Here is a 22,224-nt window from a genome sequence, read left to right as displayed (position 1 = left end):
ACCTGCAGCATAGCCATCCCGTCCAGATGGCCTCCTCCTGCCCTTCCTAAGGACACGCATGGGTTTAGAACTTGCTTCCAGCTGGTTTCAGCTACTGGAAGGCCCCCCAGAGAAGGCCATACCAGGGTTGCGAAAGGCCAGTAGGTACTTCTTTCATGGCCCAAGCTCCCACCAGACAATATTACAAAGGGCTCTGGCTCCAGCGTCTGTAAAAACAAAACTAACGAGTAAAGGGCAGGACAAACAAGGAACATGAGGGAACATTAACAACAGCAGGAAAGCGAACAGGACCAGAAGCACGGCTTGCCACCACTACTTGGTTTAGGTTACATTCAGTTTGCCTCGTTTACACATTAGAGGCAACTGTGGCTAACAACGGAAAAGCCATCGCGTGGCGTAAACAACCAAGAGCAAACTCCTGAAAACTTTAGTGTATAAACAGCCACAAACACTAAATGAACTGATTGCATCAAGCAGAAAAACGTTTATTTCTATCAAATTGAATACAAATCGATCTTCAAGCAAGATAACCAAAAAAAAAAAAAAAAAAAAAGAAACCAATTAATACAATGAAGTTAGGCTAGCATATACAGAACACGTTCAGATACTCTGAATTAAGTATATTCCAAAATCAGGAACACCAACTGTCACACTAAAGAAAAACAGGCCTGTCGGCTCCTGGAAAAAGTAAGCCATTTTTCACAGGCCGGTGAACAGAAGACAGGTGGCACTGGGTTAGAAGAAGACTGCCTTGAACTTTGGGAGATCACAGTGAAATGCCATCATAGCACAACGTATTCCCCCAGAGATCTGGCCACCTCAAAAACAATAAATTCAGTAGTACAAATTCTCATAAAACTAGAAAAGCCTTGAGCCCTAACTAACATCGCTTGCAGTTTCCACAAAGACAAAATTTTCTTCCCTTCTCTCTAATCCCAGAGAGGTAATGACCCTTTCAAAAGTTCGAAACAAGGGTCTTTTATTGCAAGACACTTGTGCTTCCTGTTTTCTGTCACTAGAGATACAGTCTATATGAATGCTATCTGGGCTAATAGCATAGCCTGTCTCCTTCACACTCAACTACATACAGAATGGCCAAACCATGACGTGCCCAGGCACAGGTGATAGCATTTATTCTGCCAAGAACTGTTCCGTTTACCACACCAAAAATAAGGAATAGCATGTATGGATAACTTTTAGGTTTTAACAGATGGCAGGTTTTCTTCATATGGGATGCATGGCTTCTGATACCTGAATTGAGGCCAGTCAGCCTGGGTCCAAACCCAGCCTTGTAATTAGAGGCCTCTTCTGGCAAGTTCCTTTGCCTAAGCCACTCCAATGATGTCTGCCACTCTTCCAGAGCCCACAAGCAGAACTGAAGTGGGGGGGGGGGGTTTGCTTAGGGCGAGACAGACAGCTAACATCCAATAAAAGCCTGTGGTTTCTGAAGCAGGAAAACCTGGGAGTGGGTCATAGCTGTACAGTTCACGTGTATCACGAGCCTGGGCAAGACTTCCTAAACTGGACTCCTTGTTCATAAGAAGGATTGGTTGTGTCTACCTCATGGGATGCTGGGAAGAGTCACCAAGATGCTTATGGAGGTCCTGAGTACACAATCCACTCAGAAGGCCTCCTTCGTGGCACCATTTTTTGTCATAATACTAGAGGAACCAACATGCAGGGTTTCCCAAGTTCTAATCAAAAGGGTGGTGGGAGGCAAACTGAACAAAGAATTGCGTGGACCTGTGAATAAAGGTCAGTGTGGAATCTCAGAAACCACCCAGACTCTTGGCTTCCATCTGAGGGACAGGTGTGCATGGGAAGGAAGGACAAGATGCTTCTTTCATTCTACCTGTCAAGGTATTTTCGGTATTTAATGCTCTTTTGACAAAGTCATTTAAACAAAAGAACAGGCAAGTCTGGTGCGGAAAACCAGATGTCCTTTTTCCGGCCAATGAACGTGAAAATCAGCAAAGACCTTGGAAAAGGCATTTTTGCCTCTTCCTGGTCTCACCAGCAGACAGACACTCCTGACCCCTAGTGTCCCCAGTGCCTAGCTACCATAGACTACTGAGCTTGAAATGTAAACAGAAAAAGATGGAAAAACAGAGTGTGCAGGCAGCAACCTGGTCACACCTCAATCTTTAAAAGAGGTGAAGAAATAAGTTGTAAGTTATTTCCCGCCCCCCCCCCGAGTTACCCCAAATTCCTTTAAGTTTCTACTTCCCTTGGTTTGTGGAAATAATCTCAGGGTGATCCTCCTCTAGATAGCAGTTTCCCATGCCTGACCTGCCTCCCCTGGACTTTTATGTCTCTCCTGACTCCTACCAAGTGACATCCAAATGCAAGCTTCCAAAGTAGTCGGCATCAACATGACAGTGCCCACGTGGTCACAAGCCTGAGCCAGGTGTCTCCACTTGAGAGCGTGCGGAGGGATGCTGTTCTGCATTGCCTTGAAGGCAGCTGAAGAACATGCACAGGGGGGGAGGACACTAAGAGGAGCCACAGAGTCCAGGCAGTACAGTAAGGAAGACAGACTCATCACCACACAGAACAGACCGCAGTGAATAGACCAGGGATCCACAGACACCTTCAAAATGTAGTATGTCAACATCACGAAAGTGCTACGCCCACCCCACACCCTGCCCCCACAGACTATGAGATGTCACACTAAATCACCAGTAAGAAAGGACACTCCCTGGGGGACGACAGGAGGGTGTAGGACACCTTAAGGCAGCAAGAAGAAATGTCACTTCTCTTCCCAGAGAAGAGTAAGAATGATACAAGGTGGCCAACACGTCTGGACACCAGGGAAGTCTTTCAACAAATGTTTTATTGACATGATGATTGACAAAATATTAGCATCTTCATTTCTGGACTTTGTGGCCACCTATAGACTGCATCTTTGGAATAGGAAGAAAACAAAGATTCTGCGTTCCCACAGCGGTAAAGCTGTCTTACTCAATACAGGTGCAATGTACAGCTAGTGCAAGACGTTCCAAGCCCACAGGCTTGCTCCCTTTACTGACTTCTTGCCATCTGCTTGGATCACTCGCAAAAAAACATTGTCAGCATTAATATTTAGCAGCACTTTCAATATTCACCTTGCCTTGAATAAAGAAGCCGAAACCATCTCATTAGTCCAGTGTTTTCCACACGATCACTACACTTCTATGCAGAAGAGACGATCATCCCACAATTCCTTAAGTGAACATTTCCCTTGTTGTTTTGTTTTTTTTTTTTTCCCTTGAGAATTCCCAAAAACTTTAGGGAATCGTTTTTAAACAACAGAAGGTACAGAGTGGGTTCAAGACAGTCAGAGCAGCTGTTTCACAAGGTGAGCACTCTGCCTGGCTCAGTTCTCCTGGTTCTCAGTCTGTAGAGAGAGGAGGTTAGAGGGGTAAAGGCAGAGACTATCGTGTTACTGTACACAGCTTATGAGGAGAGCGAGCAGATGAGATAGGACAAGGTCAGCAGAAACTAGGATGTCTGAGATCAGAGGGTGGAACAGTCGCCGTGGAGAACAGTGGCTGAGCGCAATTAGCATCAATTCAATTATCATCAAGGAGGGTAGTATGGCGGAGGACAAGCCAGGACCACAGCTCTCCAAGTTCTCAGGCTGACAGTGCTGAGGTTCAACAGCCTGTGGAAGGTGGCACAGACCAGAGATTCCACCACCATCGTGTGCAAAAAGATTCCGATAGCAGGGCATGGCTGCAATCCATCTAGAGTATGGGCGCAACACTGGTGGAAATCCAGTCTGGGCTTTCGCCCCTGCAGAGCTCTGCGTTCTTTTCAAAGGCAGGAGGGGGGTTTCTTCATGGATGCTTTCTCCGCACTAGTTTTCCTCATTACTTCATTCACTTAAACTAGAGAAGATGCTGCAAGCTATCTCAGCTAGCTCCTAATTTGGCCAGGGCACCAGGACTACACGCATGATTGAGTGAACGAACAAGTCTTCTTGGCTCTTCCAAGGGCAGGCTCAGTTTGCTTCTTTGGACTGAATAGGTGCGATCTTGTTTGAGAAAAGTGTGTAAACGTAGGGCCATATTTTGTTCGTCTCCGTCCCGGAGAACTGGTGGAGCACTCCGCGGCTCCTGGAAGACAATCCAAGTAAAACATCGTTTAGGTTGTTTAACATCACAGGACAGGCAGAGAAGCCAAGGTTAAAGCAGGTACCATCCCCTGGTCTGTTTATAGTTTGACAGTCACCCTAGTCTACCTGAATCACGTATTTACATGAAAGCATGTCAAAGTATCTAAGGCAATTAAATAAGATAATGAGGGCTGGAATGGGAGAACGGGCGCGCGTTGGAGCACAAAGATGTAACACCAGCATAGTATTCATAAAGCCTCAACTCCAGCTGCCAAAATCCCCTCAACCCTCATCACCCCCACCCCAAAAGTCCAGACATAAAACAGACAGAGATAACTGGGTTTAAGCCCTCATGTTCTAACAGGTTCCTGAATAAAGATGCTGGACCTTACCTCCCACAGACCACTCCACTACTTCCCCACCTTTTGGGAAGTGTGGACCTTCAGACCCATCTAGCTCGAAGAAGCATTACCTAGCTCAGGCCAGAGATCCTCCCATCAGGCCCTATGACTTTCTGGCAGGGCCCTTCCAGGAACACACTAGGCACACTCACTTGTACAGTTCGATGACGGGTTTTGCCGCATCCTTGTACCGTCGTAGTTTGGCAGCAACTGCTTCGGGTTTATCATCTTCTTGTTGGACAAGTGGCTCACCAGTGATGTCATCAACCCCCTAAAGCATCAGAGGAGCCAGTTAACATGACCAACCAGTGGCCATTCCCAAGGTCAGAACTTTCTTGTACCAGACCACATGATCAAAGTGAACTCCAACCATATCCACAAACCCAAGCCTGGGCCTTTGCTATGCTGGCCTCATGTTCCGAGAAGGGCACTAACTAAATCTTCCTTGACTATTGACATCTTTATAAACACATGCTGGTGCTATAGCTAAATGGTACTTTCAAGCCTGTCTGAATTCTGAGAATCCTCCCTAAACAACATACCTACATAATGTCATGCTGGTCCCACTAAATAGCCCCCAAACTGCTTTTTTTTTTCTTCTAAATTCTGGCTTCTTATGGTGGGGCGGAAACTGACTTCAAGACCGAAACTGGAGTCACAAGCGAAGGTACTTGATATCAAGCTTCATGAACCTGGACCCACAAGGAGACTCCTGCAAACTGACCTTAGTCATCCACACTTGTACCACGGGACCCTCACAAGTATATATCCATATAAACATGGATACCAACAAGTAACTGATAAAAGGAGAAAAAACAGGGGGAAAAAATGGTTCTATACCATCTCTGTCAGCTTTCACACTGCTACGGAGCAGTCTCTGCAAAACCAATGACACACCCTGAGGTTTATCAATAGGCCTGATTCAAACACCCAGGACCATCAGGGACAAACAAACATTTACACTTCAATGGCACCCTGTCTACCCAGCCACTCAGAAGGTTAGGACCTGCCTAGTCAAAACAATGAACCTGGATCTATGGAATAAGTGAAAGACTGAGTGAGCAAACCAGTTAGCTAGGGTGGGGTCCTCTAATGCTCATCACAAATGAACTGGCACCATTAAGGGCAATATTGGCACAATGGCGACCAGCAGTGGTAATACCACCTTAAAGTAACTTTCACTGTTTCCGTCTACATTCAAGGCTTTTTCCATATAAAGATTTGATACCATGCTACCTATTCCAGTCCAGAGATAACAGGCAGAATTCATGCATTAGTTCAATCAGCCATTATCAGGGAGTCAGGAGGAAAAAAAAAAAATCAACAGAAAGATAATCACAAGTATCCTGAACCAGACGTGGGATGCACACCCAGAATCTCTCAGGCCTTTGGAACACCAAGGCTAGAGAACTTGGAGTTAGAAGCAACCTGAGCTACCTATGGTGTCTTAGCAACGACCATCAATAGCTAGGTGTAGGAGCACACACCTTTAATCCCAGCACTCAGAGGCAGAAGCAAGCAGATCTCTCTGTGTTCCAGGACAGCCACAACTGTTACACAGAGCACTGTCTCAAAAAGCCCATCCCCCAAAAGATAAACAAATGTCAATAGTTTAATAAAAGTCATGAAACAAAAAGGAGGAGGCCACTTTCCCCAGGTCGCCAGCAAGGCTGCCTTGCTAAGCCTTTAGTCCTAGCCCTCCCCTTTGACTACGACTGAATCTAAACTTTGTCTATGTTTCTTGGCTATATAGATTTTATCTTCCCTGAACAGCATGTAGTCTATCTTACCAGAACTTGAGGAGGGTTGAAGTCCAAGTTATAGACTCTCCCGCTAGAAGGGTGAATCCATCTTCGGCTCAGACGATCTTTAAGTGTCTCAAAAGGGATATTCAGACTAATCACTAGGTCCACATCACAGATTCTGTCCAAGGCTTCTGCCTGTACTAACGTCCTTGGGAACCCTAAGGGCCAAAACAAAAGATCAATTGCCAGACACCGTCCATTGAGTGTGAGGAATAATAAAATCTACACAATCCAAAAGGAGCTAACTAATAATCTGTAACTACCTCTGTAAAATGTTCTTTCATAGCCCAGATCACATGCATGGTCTAGGAGTCCTGTGATTCAGGGTAGACCGCACTGAACTGAATGAAAGGCACTAGCCCAGCTGGGGCCAAGCTTTTCCTTGAATGATCCCATGTGCTGCTGAGCAAGTTGTACTTTCTTCATTTCTTCTTCTGCTATAGGGAGCGTACAGACTCCTCCTATCTGGTTACCACAAGTAACTGCAGGCCTGTCTTTGAAACCCTGAATCAACAGGCCTTTACCCAGATAATCACCTGGCCCTTTATGTGCCATGTAACCTAACAATTCCATACGGCGCTCTTGAAACATGCCAGGAAAATGGTTGCAAACTCTCACGATTCCAGTATTTGGGAGGCTACACCAAGAGGGTCGTGAATTCCAGGCCAGTTTGGGACATAAGTGAGAAAAAAAATTTTTTTACCTAAAATATCTAAGCCTGACTAAACATGGTAGTACACACCTTTAAACCCAACACTGGGATCAGCAGACCTTTGAGGGTAGCATGGTCCTAGAGCAAGTTTCAGGCCAGCCAAGGCTTTATAGGGAGACGATCTTTAGCTAAGCCGATTGCAAAAATAACTAGTCCTTTGAAAATGATTTATTTGCTGCAAAAATTATAGATCTGTCTACTTTTCTAAGTGTGGAAAAATATCAAAATATAAATCTGGGCTCATGGGCATTGTCTTTTTTGTTTTTGATAATAAAGTATGAGTCTCAGTCACAGCGTTGGCAGTGGCTATGGGACAGGGAAGGCTAGCTTGCCTTTTTTAGTTCATGCCCACTAAACAACAGTGGTTAGAAGGGGCAGACCTTGAAGAGACTCATCGGGACATGTGTGGTATCCTAGATCAAAGGCCCTGGAAATATTCTGAGCCTCCACAGACATCTGGGCTTCTGTCACGGGTACTGGAGAGCAGGCTGTCGCTTTGAGTAGACGTAGTGGCAAGGCTTTGAAAATGCCATTTAACTACTTCCAAGATTTTCAAAATGGAATTCTTAGCCTCGGCTTTATATTCAGCTTTATGGTTCAAGACCTAGACAGGAATGCAGACTAGGGTCTTGGGGCCTGGAGGTGATAGGTGGTAGGTGGTGCCTTCTTCAAGCTGGTCTACATCACTGTCTCAAGCTGGTCTGGGCACAGCAAGTCATTTGGATGTAATTCTAACATCGCAGGCTGCCAAGAACACCACGAGGAAAAGCATGGTGAACCTGGCTCTTTAACCACTGGCAGCACATGCAATTTTGAAATGAACAAGCTGAAAAAGAGTACAATGTGAAGACCCATCGACTAATGTCTGTGTGAATGAGCTATTCATAGATGCTAGGAGCCGTGCAATCTAGTTTCCAGCCAGCATATGAATGCTTGTCCAGCGCGTCTCCAGGTGAGGCAAAAGCTCACGTGCAGGGACAGTCTCAGTCAGCAAGGACCAGTGGCCTTCGGGACAGCACAGACTACTGCTGGGACCATGCAGCCTGTGTGTTCTCTTCTCTCTTGTAATATTGATGATTTGCTTGGCTGTTTTAGTGTCATTCTGTCAATCATGCATGGAACAAATATCATTTCTGGGAACCCCGGTTTTTTTCTCGAATATTTTCCCTAAAATTCCTTGGAAGCTGACGTTTCTCGGGTTTCTTGTCTGGGGGTGCCAGCTGTCTCTTCAGACCCCAAGAGCTGTTCTGATTCAGTGCTGACAGGATCGGAAGCAGATCACCCCTATTTCTATAAATGTTTTGAACGACATGTTCTTGAAAATGTGTGCCTATGTTTACCACCCTTGGTTTTGTAAAGACAGGATGTACCCAGTTCAGTGTTGGGCCAAGCTAGCAAAAGGATGAGTGTTGTTCTGGGTTTAAAGATGTTTTGATGGAAAAGCTGGGGAAAACATATGTGGCATATTTGTTTTTGCCGGAGGTTAATGTTGAAGGATGGGGGGGAAATCGTGTTTGTTAGTATGGAAAAATATGTTTGTTTCTGATATGTAAGTAAAGATGGCTGGAGCTATTCGGGGCCAGTCACTTGTGTGAAACCCATCTGTAACATGAAGGGCCAGGCCTGCTTGTTGTTGGGGTTTTTGTCTTCCTTCCCAGAATTCTCCTGTTCTCATTACATCATTTCTACTTCCTGTCTGGTTTCCTGCCTATATTTCCTGCCTGGCCAATCAGCGTTTATTTATAACATGATTGACAGAATACAGACAATTCTCTGGCACCACCCATCTGGTGGAAAGACACCCCACTTCTTCACCAACACTCCTTCCCCAGCTCAGGATCTGAACCCAGGCTGCACCCTGGACCACAGCAGATAGAGACAGAGGGAGGGAGATTAAAGAAATGTACGCATTTTGTTTCTCTGATCTATATAGCTAGCATTTGATATTTATTTGATCCCAGTTCCCTTCTAGAGATTGACTCTGGGAACTGAGTAAGACTCAAATTCCTGGAACATTGACTGAATTGTTAGGATATTGGCTTGTGAAAAGACCCTCTATATAAATTCCAAGTTATAATATGATCCATGAAAAATCTTCAAATAGAAATATCCATATTAGTCAGGCGGTGGTAACTCATGCCTTTAATCCCAGTGCTGGGAAGGCAGAAGCAGGCAGATCTGTGTAGTTCTAGGACAACCAGGAATGTTACAGAGAGAAACCCTGTCTGGGGTGGGGGGAGGCAAAGAGGAGAGAGGAAGGGAGGGAAGAAGAAAAACCCATATTTAAGAGAAGACAGTTCTGGGGGTGTGGCGAGCAACTCAGCAAAAGGGAGGCTGTGAGATCCTGGACTCAAAACTTGTGCTTGCACACACATGCACATACAAGGGAGAGAGTGATGGGAGAAACAGAAGGAAGGAGAAAGGGAGAGGAGGGCAAGACAGACAGGCAGGCAGGCAGGCAGAAAATGTGAATCTGACTGAATAGGCTACTACTCACAATGGTGTGCCCGGAGAACCGCGGACCCAGTGTGGTACTTACCCCACTAAACTCAGATGCTGACAGACCCTATGAGACCTGGGCGGTGCCTATTTCTGAAGTGCCCAGAACTTAGGAGATGCCACCTAGGCAGGATGGTGAACGTGGATGGGCTGCACGTGCACACTTGGTCAACAGGTGGCAGCATTTACAACTTTTCCATGCATAGAGAATTACAACTGGGCAGGGAGGGAGGGAAGCTGGGGGGGGGCGGGGCTTGATGTGATTCTCAAGTCGGTTTGGTGATAGAATAAGGCCCAGCCTTAGAGACAGTATCAGGGAAAGGGAGAGAAAATGACCTGAATGAATGCTTGGGGGACAGGATGCTAGTTGCCTTGTGTCTGATTAAATATCACAGCAGAACAAAAGACCATGCATGCTAGCACCTGGTGCTTGCCTCCCATGCATGGCTTCACGGCTTACAGGACCGTCTTCCTCACCTATCACCACTTGCCCCTTACTTAACCCAACCGAGAAAACAAGCTCTTGCCCAGGCCAAACAGCTGCTCGAGATGGCCAGCTTGAAACTGCCACACTGCACCAACAGGCCTGTCCCCCAAATCCTCAACGATCTGTGCGGGACGGTGACAAGTGGCTAGCTTCCTTCTGGCTGCTGGGATTTGGCGCCTGGTACCCCTAACCTTGCCACAAGCCTGAGGAGGGCAGCTGGAGCCACGGCAGCAGCTGGGGGCAGAGGTGAATGGAACGGAGCCAGGCTGCATCTGTTTTTCTACCTTGGAGTGCAGTGACAGGGAGGTGCAGAGCCAGGCACAACAGGACCTCTGCCTGGTGGAAGCAGCTGGACAGGTCGGCAAGGCGACTGGATGCAGCAATCCTGTTCCTCTCTGAGAGAGAACCATAACAGCTGGGCTCAGTTCCGTTCTTCTAAGAGAGTTTCCCAGGAGAAATGTATGTCAACCAACATCTGCCCAGGCTGGCTGGCACCTTGAGAACGGTCCCTCCCCCGCCTATCAAGTCTATAGTTACTTCCGCCCATCCCAACGGGGGGGGAGGGGAGGGGCGCTACCCCCAGTTATGAGCCACAGGGACCAGCTATGGCAGGAGGCAGCTGGCATTCTCCCAGTCTTACCTAGCAGGGAGTGTAAACTGTTCACACTAAGCCCAGAAATCCTTAGGAACCACAGTGAAGCTTATGTCACAGAGGGGGCCTTTTCTCCTCCCCTTGTGTGACTAGCCCGTGTTTACCTAGGCAACCTCTGGAGCCCTTCTCATTCCACCCTTAGGAATGGTGGAAAGAGGAAGTAGTGGCTTAGAAAACCAGCAAAGGGGCTGTGAGCTCTTCTGTGCCAAGCACTCTAGAATCCCACCTGGACCACCCCCCCCCACACACACACACACACTCCCAGCTCACTGCACGGGTCCTGGGAGACATGGAAAACTCTGAACTAACAGTTCCTAGCATGTCTGGTATTTACACGATGATTCCTAACAGTAGCCAAGTTACAGTTATGAAGTAGTGACTAGGGCTGGGGTCACCACAGGAGGAACTGTATTAAAGGGTCGCAGCCCGAGGAAAGCTGAGAAGCACTGCTCTAGAACCTGAAATACTGGGATACAAGAGATGTGCACTAAGGGGCCCTGCCCTTAAGAGCTTATGAGGAAATGGCCGAGCAAAGTGTGTGTGTGTGGGGGGGGGTATCAAATAAAAGAAAAAAAAGAGCCGATTATTGAGAGATGCCAGGGCAGGAATCACAGAAAGATGCTTACTGACTTGCTCCCAGGCCTACATTCAGCCGTCTTTCCTAGACTTCCCAGAACCACCTGCTCACAGCAATCAACATCCGTGAAATTCCCACACAGACATTCTCCTAGGCCAGTCTGAGGGACGCCGTGACTCAGATGAGATCCCCTGCTCAGCCATTGTGTCAGGCTAACAAACGAACCAGCACACAAAAGCAGGAGGACCAGAGTTGTATGTCATGAAGCCAGCCTGGTTATGAGACCCTCAGAGAGTCTGCCTTTTCAAAGGGACCTTGTCATAGAAAGGCGAATTCTTGGAAGTTGAGATCTCCTGAGATCCTCTGGAAGGGTCTCTGCAGTATAATCAAGTCCTAGGTCGTTACTTTTATCTATAAGCACGCTGGTTTGCCAGGATATATATATGTACGTGGATCCCATGCTTGGTGGGTGCCTGTAGAGGCCATAAAAGCTCTTGGATACCCTGGAGTTAAGGGATGACTGTGAGCTGTCTTGTGGGCGCTGGATACTGAACCCAAGTCCTCTGCTCTTAACCACAGAGCCATCTATCCAGCCCCAAACCTTTGTTCTTAAACCAGTTACTCTAATACTGAACCCCCTTCCCCCAAGGAAAGATGCCCCTGCGAGGAAGCAGGAATGACCATCTGCAAATGCTCATATAAAGGTTCCTCTGTTTAAGAACCCTCTGTTCTCTGTGCACAGACAAGTTGGGGACAAACTGGTCCCACAAAGGGACAAAAGATTTCACCACAGGCCCGTTCATTCCTGCACTTAGGAAACTAGCTGGCCGAACATCCCATGAGGTCTCAGTCACTGGCTGCAGGTGAGGTCTTTCTGAGACAGAATGTTCAGAAGCCTTTGCCATGTAAAGCACACTTGTAATGCTGACGACCCCTCTGTGAACACAGACACAGGGTACACCTACACTGTGGAGGGAGGGCAGGAAGCTGGGAAACCAAATAAGCAAATAAACATGATGCCATGTGATTCTGACAAGAATGAACCAGACATAGGGACAGTCCGATGATCCCAGCTATTAGGAGTGAAAGCAAGATTAGGAATTTAAAGCCACCCTTGGCTACATGAGAAAATCCAAAGCCAGTCTGGGCTACATGAAACTGAGACTCTCAAAAAAAAAAAAAAAAAAAAACTGGGTGTGGGGGGAAGAACCAGAGTACAAATAATATTAATAACACTAACAAGTGCCTACAATTTAACCAAACATATGTCCAGAACCCCTCAAGAGTTCCATGCTTGTGGGCCAAGTGTGCTTGTACACAGTAGCACACGTCTTTAATCCCAGCACTTGGGGAGGCAGAGGCGAGCGGATCCTCTTGGTCTACAAATCAAGTTCCGGGATAGCCAGGACTGTTACAGAAAAACCCTGTCTCAAACAAACAAATTATTTCCATGCTTGTAACCAATGTTTATAAAACCTATACCAAAAGCAGGCCTCTCTTATGGATGGGGAAAAAAGAATTCAAAAGTAGGTTGGTTGTCAGATGGTGGTGGTGCGCGCCTTTAATCCAGCAGGGGCAAAGGCAGGTGGATCTCTGTGAATTCGAGGCCAGCCTGGACCTCAAAGTGAGTTCCAGAGAAGCCAGGGACAAACAGAGAAACCCTATCTCGAAAAACCAAGAGAGAGAAAAAAAATCAAACACACAGAGCTGCATTAATTACTCGAAAGGCTGGCTAAGGCAGGGCAATGGAGGCCAACCTGAGCATCTTCACAAGTATTGGGGAAAGAGCATGTAGTTCAGTGGTATGGCACTTCCTGGGCATCACACAGACTGACTGTAATGGAGAGTAACTGCCATCCCAGCACTTGAGACAGAGAAGGGGTCAAGGCCAGCCTCCGCTGTATAGGAAATTGGGACCCAACCCAGGAAACAGAAGTACCTTTATCAAAAAGAGGGTCAGGAAATAAAGAGAAAAATCCTATGTCCCCACTGAATGGAACTCAACAATTATTGCTATTTAGAAAACCATTAGCTGGTCTCACTAAAACTAGACTCACACCTAGTGAAGCGCTGTGCTTTCCCTCAACATATTATTTAAATGGAAATAAAATTATTATTTTATTCATAAAATTATGAGGATATTTAATGGCCTCGTTAAAAAGTAGAATCTTGAGGACCAAAGTGATGGTTCCGTAGTTAAGAACACTCCATGTTCTTCCAGAAGACCTAGTTCCTAGTACCCACGTTAGACGGCCTCCTCAGGCACAGGCCCATACACGACATACACTTAAACATACAAATGAACTTAGAAGATAATTTTTTTTTAAAAAGTAGAACCAAACAGGTCTTGGCAAAAATGATCTGATCAAGTCAGGTGGCGGTGGTGGCACACACCTTTAGCTCCAGCCCTCGGAGCAGAGAGACAGGCAGCTCTCGAGTTCAACACAGAGGTGCAGTACAGTCAGGGTTGCGGAGTAACCCTGTCTCAAAACCCCCTCCCCCAAAATTATCTGATAAGTTTTGATACATAAACTCAAAGGTGTGACCGTCTAGGTGACAATATCTTGGCTTCCTACCTGGTCACAAAAATAACCACGAAATCAACCAAACCCAAAAAACAAAATCTGATCCCTGTGACTTGTATGGCAAGGGTTCCCTAAAAATTCATTCATGACTTTGAACAGCTGGTCCCTGCCTGACGGTTATCTGGGGGAGGTTATGGAGCTTTGAGGAGGCGGAGCCTTGCTGGAGGAAGGCTTCACTTTCATGACGCCAATTCCATGTAGCTCCTAAACATAGATGTCACCTTGTCTACCAGGTCAGCAGCATACACATCCTCCACCCCGGCTGTGTCAGAGAGCGTAAGTGTGTGTCTATGCACTGTGGGTGCGCACATGCGTTCTTGTATGCACACACTCCAGTGGCTCACACACACACATGCTGCAGCATGCCGGCACCCTATCCATTGTGGGTCCCAGGTGCTGACATACGAAAGAGTTCCACAATAGCCTGGAATGAGGTATATAACAAAGGTTTATTTATCTGCCGATAAACTCACAGAAAGAGTAGCTTATCTGCAATCCTCTGCGTGTGCTGGGAACTGGAACCGAATCCAGCTGCCACGGGGGACTGCCCAAGCTTATAGAGATCATGCCGCAAGTAGACTGGTATCTTAAAGGCTACCGGCTGCAAGGAGCTCCCACAGCATCCAGATCACACTGCCATCATCAGGCCTGGCATGCTTTCACCAAGAGTCATCTCACCAGTCATTAATCCTTCCTTTACTGTCCCCAGCCAAGGGCAGAATCTGTTACAGCTGTACTCATATACTTTAGAAATCTGTCTTATAAACACATGGAAGTATTCATACACTCTCGAAGCGGGGCTGTCCTCTATTTACCCAACAGCACCCTCAGTAACCACCTAACCACATTATCACACACCCAGAATCATACGCTATCACAAGGGCGACAGGGAAAAACTGCTCCAGGAACTCGGTAAAAGATGTGGAGACCGGGTGCACTGTTCATTCTCGGGAGGCATCTGCTGCCCAGTGGGGGATGGCACTCTTCACAGGTCGGCCTCGCAAAAAAAAAAAAAAAAAAAACCAAAACAAACTAAGACTTTCAAAAAAAAAAAAAAAAAAAAAACCACAACAGAGGAGAGGAAGTCCAAGCCGGTCTAATCTGCTAAAAACAACTCTCTGCCAAGGCAGGGCAGAACCATCAGCCCCAGGACCCCTGCTCCGCTTTCTCCGCATGCTTCTCCTTCCAAGGCCTGAGTGGGTGGACAGGCGTGCCGGGACGTCTCAGGTCTGAGATCACTCTCCAAGAACACAAGCAGTCATGGCAAGGCAGTGCATTCAAACAGCCTGTCTTTCTGGGCAGAAAAGTGAATACATTAAAAACAGAATTCCCTCCGGAATAGGCGAGTTTGTACTGCTCACAAGGAAATACAGTCTGTTTAATACAACTTCAGCTTCTTAAAATTTGAGTCTCATCCCATATGTGGGGTTGCAGAAAAGTCTGGCAACAGAACAAGTTTCTGAATTCAAAGTCAAGTGTGTAAGGAACCAAGCACTGTGTGATCTCACTGCTGCCCTTTTCTCTCTTCACACTGCACAGGCCAGGACGCTCAAGGCCAGCACCTGAAACACTCAGCTGTCAGATGCAGGGCTGCTGGAATGGGACTTAATCATCAGCTACAGCTACGTAATGAATTTAAGGTCAGCGTAAGCTACATGAGACCCTCTATCAAGACAGAGGAAGGGAAAAGAGCGTTACTTTCAGATACCAAGTGTGCCGATATACCCAGCAAACCGCAGTGTTTTTAACCACACACACATAGGTCTCCCGTTCTAAGAAACATGATGATGCTATTTGTGGTGCGACACACCTCTAGTCCTACCACACAGGAGGCAGAGGCAGGAGGCTCCCTGTGAGTTAGAGAGCAGCCTGGTCTAGAGAGTTCCAGGCCAACTAAGGCTACACAGCCCCTGCCCCCCAAATAAACAAACAAATGTATGATTATTACCAGCAAAGGTTTGGTCTGTATCTCTATTTTAGAATGTCAAAGGACAATTTAAAGGATTTAGTTCTGTTCTCCACCGTTGGATAAAAGAGATCAAACTCAAATAGCTAGCTAGCCTTCGATCAGGGACCTATACCTGATAACAAACTCAAGAGCTTTGCACACCTATTTTACAAACTTGCATGCCAAAGGTAAATATAAAATCTCAAGCAAAACGGTGTCAGTGAAAGATATTTAAGAAACCTTAACAGTTATCTTTATCTTGAATTAAAAGACTTAAAAAATTATTTTCCAAACTGCCAGAGTGTTTTCCTGGAAAACTAATGCTATGATTTGGATGAGCTGAGCACAGTTCCCAAAGGTCCGTGTCCTGAGACTCAGTAACCAGGACATGATCATGAGATGTTTTTAGAGGTACAGCTTGATGGGAAGACACGGGGTGTGTGTATCATGGAAATGATTACCATGGTTCTTGAGGATTCCAGTTAATTCCCATGAGACTTGTGCAGCATCAAGGAGTGTAGCACCCTACCAACTCTGGCTTCCTGAACTACATCATGAAACCTCGAGCCTTGTGTGTGTGCTGTTACTGAGATGCACTCGATCAGGGTATGATGCAGGCGAGGGGGCCCTTGCTGTGCTGCTCACCACACCTCAGACACTGACATCCCCAGCTAGTGATGCTGTTTGAGGAGATGACACATGTGCATACAGAGAGAGAGAGAGAGAGAAAACCTAACCCTTCCATTTTGCTGTCTTGCTTTGTGTCTCACTGCTCAGTTGCCCACTGCCATGTCTTCCCTGTCATTGAGGACTCTGGAGCCCTAGCAGAAATTAACTCTTTCTTCCATGAACTGCTTTTGGTCGTGGAACCTTATCACAGCAACAGAAACGTAACTAATACACCCCCACACGCAACTTCAAACTAAAGAAAACCTTTTGTTTACCCATTACTCATCTTAATCACTGCTTTATTAACGAAAGTTGACCAATGTACCAAATAAAAGTCTTTTGAAGACCAACCCTGGTAGCTCCTATCTGTAATCCCAGCATTTGGGAGGCTACAGGGAGGATTACCATGAGCTTGAAGTCATCTGAGTGACACAGTGAGACTCTGCTTCAAAGAGAAAAACAAAATGGGTGTTTCTTTTCCAAGCGCAGTGAAGGTAGAGCACTGAACATTTGCACAAGGGTGGCGTTGGCCAGGAAGAACACACACCATCCCCCACCCGACTTGGTGTTCCCTTGGCCTGCATCCACCGCACCGATTTCCACCCACAGTTAGCAGGATGCCTCTCTGCAGCCATATGGACCAAGACGATGAGTCATCTGTCATCCAGAATTCCTTCTAAGACAGAACTCTACACATCCCATCACCTCTAGCACACTCAGCCGGCACATCTCGGCTAAGCACGACCGTGTATGTTCCCTGCAACATAAGGGGTCTAAAGTAGAACGTGGGGACCAGCAGCCCTTACGCCCGCGCTGTGCCAAATGGACAGATTCCAGAGCTTTGAAGAAAAATCAAAACTGAATACGACCAGATGGGTTTTCAGAAAGAAAGATGAAAACCGAATCAGCTGGGAGACTGACGCACTTCACTAAAAACAGGCCAGCACTGTAAAGGGACCAGCTCTTCTCCGAGAGAACAGCTAAGACAAAAAAGCAAGCAGGAAGAGTCCGTAACTGCCTGACTTCGCAACTCTGCAAGGCGAAATTTTTAATGCTTTTTTTTAATTTTTCACAGGGTTTCTGCCCTACTTGAGATCCACCTGCCTCTCTGCCTCTCAGTACTGAGATCTTGAACTTCATACTTCACGTAGTAACCTACGAAAAATCCCAGGCCCTGTGAACTAGCCACAGTTACTAATAAAGCCTCATGGCATTTACTTAAATGCCACTCCTAAGCATTTTGCTTCCAGTCATTCATTTCATCCTCAAACTCTTTCCTAATCCATCTTCCACAACAAATCAAACGCACAGAAAAGTACAGTGACCTGCCCAAGGTGACACACTGCCAGGGAGGGGAAGAGTTCAGATTCAAGAGGAGCAGTCTGGCCCCAATGCCCTTTAGCTGCCTCCTGAGAGGAGCTTAAAGTACATGAGGCCTTATGATTAAAGAAATTGAAATGAATTACCAACGGGTACCAGCCAACCTAGAGCTCATCTCAAATATACAAAAACTGCTTGGGAAAATGGGTATAGTGGTGAACCCTAAAGTGCCCCTGCTGGGGGTAAAGCAACACTCAGGAGTGAACCCCACGAGACTTGCCAGGTAAATGACGCCAACTGATGCGATAGTGGTACCCCAGTTATGGGGATGAGAACCAGCTGCTTTCTGGTTCGATCTACAGGAAGGAACTCGCACCATTGACTTCAAAAGCCTAGGGGGGCAGTGACTACTGTTTCGCTAATTGGGCAGGGTGTGTTTCGCCTGTCAAACTGACTTTCAAATATTGAAGTTTATAGGACCACAGGCTAGTGCTGCCATCAGGTTTGGTCAAAGAAGCTCCTGTTTGCCATGGGTGACAGCTAAAGTAGAAGCTGTGAACTGTTCAAAGTGCTAAGAATAAGTGACTATTTAGTATTCATCCCTAAACAGGGCATCTGTGTTACCAACCCACACCCAAAAACCACATCCAGAGAGGCTCAGAAAACACAGAACTGCAGTGTGTCCTGGCTCCTTTTATGTCAACTTGACACAAGCTAGAACTGCCTGACAGGAACCTCAATCGAGAAACCGTATCCGTACAGGCTGTAGGCAAGCCTGCAGATCATTTTCTTAGTGATTGACACGAGGGCACCCAGGCCATTGGCACGGTGCCATCCATGGTCTCCGCATCAGCTCCTGACTCCAGGTTCCTACCCTGACTTGCTTCTGTGATGAACTGGGACGTGGAAGTGTAAGCAAATTGCTTTTGATCATGGTGTTCAATCACAACAACGTAAACACTAATTAAAACAGGGTAAGAAATGTAAGGGCGAGAGAAGAAAGGGCTGCAGATTGCGCTGCCTTCTAGGCATAACATGGCCTTTGCACCTTTGAACTCTTGGCGGTGGTTATTACTTACACAAGCCCTGCCTCAAACTGGGCCTTTGGAACCTGTCCTGGAGAGGTTGACAAGGCTCCGTGACTCCCTGAGAACTCCCAGGCAGTGTAGTGGGACTGCTCTAGGGAAAAAGACGTTTTTCTTCCGTGGTGCAGCGGCTGGGAAGCTGCCCTGTCTCCTGTAAATAAGCCCTCACCCACGCTCCTTAATTAACTCATTGGGGCACACACAAAAAAATAAAACAGAAAAATAGAATGGGGACTCGCTGGGAAAGGGAAGATGAAGTGGGACAATGGATGAAGAGCAGATATGATCAAAACATGTATTATGTATAAAATTTCATAATGAAACTATATACCAATAAAGGTATTTTAATTCGCTCTCCTAATACTAAGATGCTTTTCTTGGTTATTTGGTCACAGTGACACACAATTCGAGTGACACACAATTTGAGTGACATTCACAAAATCAAAAGGAAAACTTTGCCTGTTTCTTGAAAGCTCAGAAAACACTAGACTAAGTCATATCCCACTTACTCTGGAGTTACCCCCACTCAAATCAGTATTTTCTTTCTTTTTTTTTTTTTTTTTTTATTTTATTTTTCGAGACAGGGTTTCTCTGTGGCTTTGGAGCCTGTCCTGGAACTTGCTCTGTAGACCAGGCTGGTCTCAAACTCACAGAGATCCGCCTGCCTCTGCCTCCTAAGTGCTGGGATTAAAGGCGTACGCCACCACTGCCCGGCTCAAATAAGTATTTTCTTAACCACATTTTTTTCTACCTAGGGAACATCCATCTTCTTCCTTATATCTCATGTGTGTGAATATTTGCTTGCATATTCACATGTATGCCATGTGCACGCCTGGTGTCCCGAGAGGCCAGAAGTTACTAGATCCCGTAGGATTGGAGTTACAGGCTCCAGAGAGCTAGCTACCATGTGTATGCTGGGAACCAAGCCTAGGTCCTTTGCAAGAACAAATGCCCTTAACCACTGAGCCCTCTCCAGACCCCCATTCACCTCCAAAAAAATTAACCATTCTTTCATCCTCAGAGAACCATAAAATACGTGTTTTCTCTTACAGCATTTGTAGCTAATTTTTTTTTTTTAATGTTTCTTTATACAGCTTACTCCTTTCCCAAGACAGCTATTAGCACCTTTAAAAAAAAAAAAGTGTCTTAAACTATTTACCAAAAGGGAGGTCAAATAAGCATCCTTGAAGACACATCCCTGGGTAAAAATTCAGAATGGAATGTAGTTGGTTATTTTAATCTTTGCTCTTTGGGTGCCCACTACTCAGCTCCCAAATAAATTCACGGACACTTATTATTACTTATGAATGCCCAGCCTTAGATTGGCTTGTTTCTAGCTAGTTTTTCTTAATTTAAATTATCCCATCTATCTTTTGCCCCTGGGCTTTTACCATTCCTCACTCTATCTATATACCTTTCTTCTTACTCCTTAGCTAGCTGGGTGGCTGGCCCTGGCATTCTCTCGCCTTCTCCTTAGCTAGCTGGGTGGCTGGCCCCTGGTGTTCTCTCGCCTCCCATCTTCTCCTATTTATTATTCTCTCCCCCTGCCAGCTCCTGCCTAGTTATTGGCCATTCAGCTCTTTAATAGACCAATCAAGTGTTTTAGACAGACAAAGTAACACAGTTTCAGAGTTACAAATGCAACAAAGAAAGCGACATATCTTTGTATCAAGAAACAAATATTCCACAACATAAGTGAATAACACATCTTTTATATTTCACAACAATGGAATGGCTGGAGCATAAGAATACTATGCTGCCTCACAAAGGCCCCACTCTGTGATCCTGTGGCCTAGAACCTGTAAACCCAGAGTGGCTTACAACCTGCTCTAATCACCCGCCTCAGCCTTCCAAGAGCAGAGATAACAGGTATCCCCTGGCTAAAGCTGCCAATTTTTTTTGGGGGGGGGTGTTCAAGGCAGGGTTTCTCTGTAGCTTTGGAGCCTATCCTGGATCTAGCTCTGTAGACCAGGTTGGCCTCGAAATCACAGAGATCCACCTGCCTCTGCCTCCCAAGTGCTGGGATTAAAGGTGTGCGCCACCACTGCCTGGTTAAGGCTACCATTTTTATAATCACCTTCCTATAACCAACATAAGACTTTTAGACACCCTATCTCTGTTAATCAGTCAAGTGAAAAAAAGAAACTCAAGAGTTGGAATTTGTACAACCCCAGTGAATGAAAATGCCTCTTAATTTAAGATGGTACCCAGTGTAACCTCGTCATGGACACCATGGAACTAAGGCAACAGCAGCATGCTTCTCTCGAGTCAAAGCTTTCAAGCTAATGGTCACCAGGCAGAAAGCTAAGGTGACATCACACTGGGTCCCCATGTTGTCAAATTATTTATTATCAAACTGTAAACTCACGAGAGAAATCAAGAGTGCTAAAGTCCAGCCTGCCCAGTACCCACTCACCGTCTAACAGCCAGTGTTCGGTGCTCCGGGTCTCCAGTTCTGACACCATGAGGCGTGTGATCACATGATCTGGAACCAAAAGACCTTTTTCTAGGTACTGCTTTGCCGTGTCGCCAACTTCTGTTTAAAAGAGGGGGAGAGAAAGAAACACTCAAGAAGGTTGCCAAGATGGGTGTATTGGCACAAGCCTGTAATCCCAGCACTGAGGTGGTACATGCAGGAGGGTCAGAAGTTCGTCATCCCAGCACTTGGGAGGCAGAGGCAGGTGGATCTGTGAGTTCCAGAGGCCTGCCTAGTCAACGTAGTGAGTTCCAGGGCAGCCAGAACTGCACAGGAAGACACTGTCTTGGAAAGAAAGCCCAAATCCCACCCACCCTACCGGACCACCCAGCTACCTCACCCCCCACCCCCCCAAAAAACAAGTATTTATCAGGCAGTGCGGGAAGACTGAAGAAGGTTCAACCATTCCCTGGGGGACCAGAGGGAAAGAAACCATTTCAATTAGCATGTGACTTTATTCACAACACTGGGGAAATAGACGCAGGTATATTTCTGAGAATGAGGCTGGTCTGTTCTACAAATCAAATTCCAGGCCATTTAGACCTGTCTCAAAACAACAACAACAAAAACCACATAGGAAGGGGTGACAGTCCACACCTGTTATCCCAACACTCAGCAGACCAAGGTGGAAGGATCAAGGGTTTAAAATGAGGCTACGTTAGAAAGATCCATCTCCAGAACTTCAATGCACACACACACATATACACACACATTCACGCACACACACGTTTCTTTTCCTGAGCCACAATAATCAGATGATATCTAGTGACAACACAGTTGTAATGGCGATTTGGTGTTATTAGTGAACTGCCAACTTTGTAAAAGAATGTGACTCTTAAAACATAAGGCCGGGCAGTGGTGGCGCACGCCTTTAATCCCAGCACTCGGGAGGCAGAGGCAGGCGGATCTCTG

The 22,224-nt window shown here is 46.2% G+C and overlaps 1 protein-coding gene across 1 annotated transcript in view; it reads right to left on the bottom strand.

Annotated features, from left to right (window-relative positions):
• Positions 1 to 469: 469 nt before the first annotated feature.
• The window catches only part of Ak4 (adenylate kinase 4), a 53,197-nt gene continuing 31,442 nt past the window's right edge, over positions 470 to 22,224 (bottom strand). Inside the window, exons 2-5 of the mRNA XM_013348557.2 lie at positions 21,253 to 21,372; positions 6,288 to 6,460; positions 4,650 to 4,768; positions 470 to 4,097 (exon numbers count right to left, since the gene is read on the bottom strand). Coding sequence (XP_013204011.1) covers positions 3,983 to 4,097; positions 4,650 to 4,768; positions 6,288 to 6,460; positions 21,253 to 21,372 — 527 coding nt within the window. The 3' untranslated portion in view covers positions 470 to 3,982. The remainder of the gene's footprint in view (positions 4,098 to 4,649; positions 4,769 to 6,287; positions 6,461 to 21,252; positions 21,373 to 22,224) is intronic.

Source organism: Microtus ochrogaster, chromosome 10 (genome assembly GCF_000317375.1).
Source record: "Microtus ochrogaster isolate Prairie Vole_2 chromosome 10, MicOch1.0, whole genome shotgun sequence".
In the NCBI taxonomy this organism is placed as follows: Eukaryota; Metazoa; Chordata; class Mammalia; order Rodentia; family Cricetidae; genus Microtus; species Microtus ochrogaster.
The sequence above is the reverse complement of the archived record's forward strand: the minus strand, read 5'-3'. Positions and strand labels throughout refer to the sequence as shown.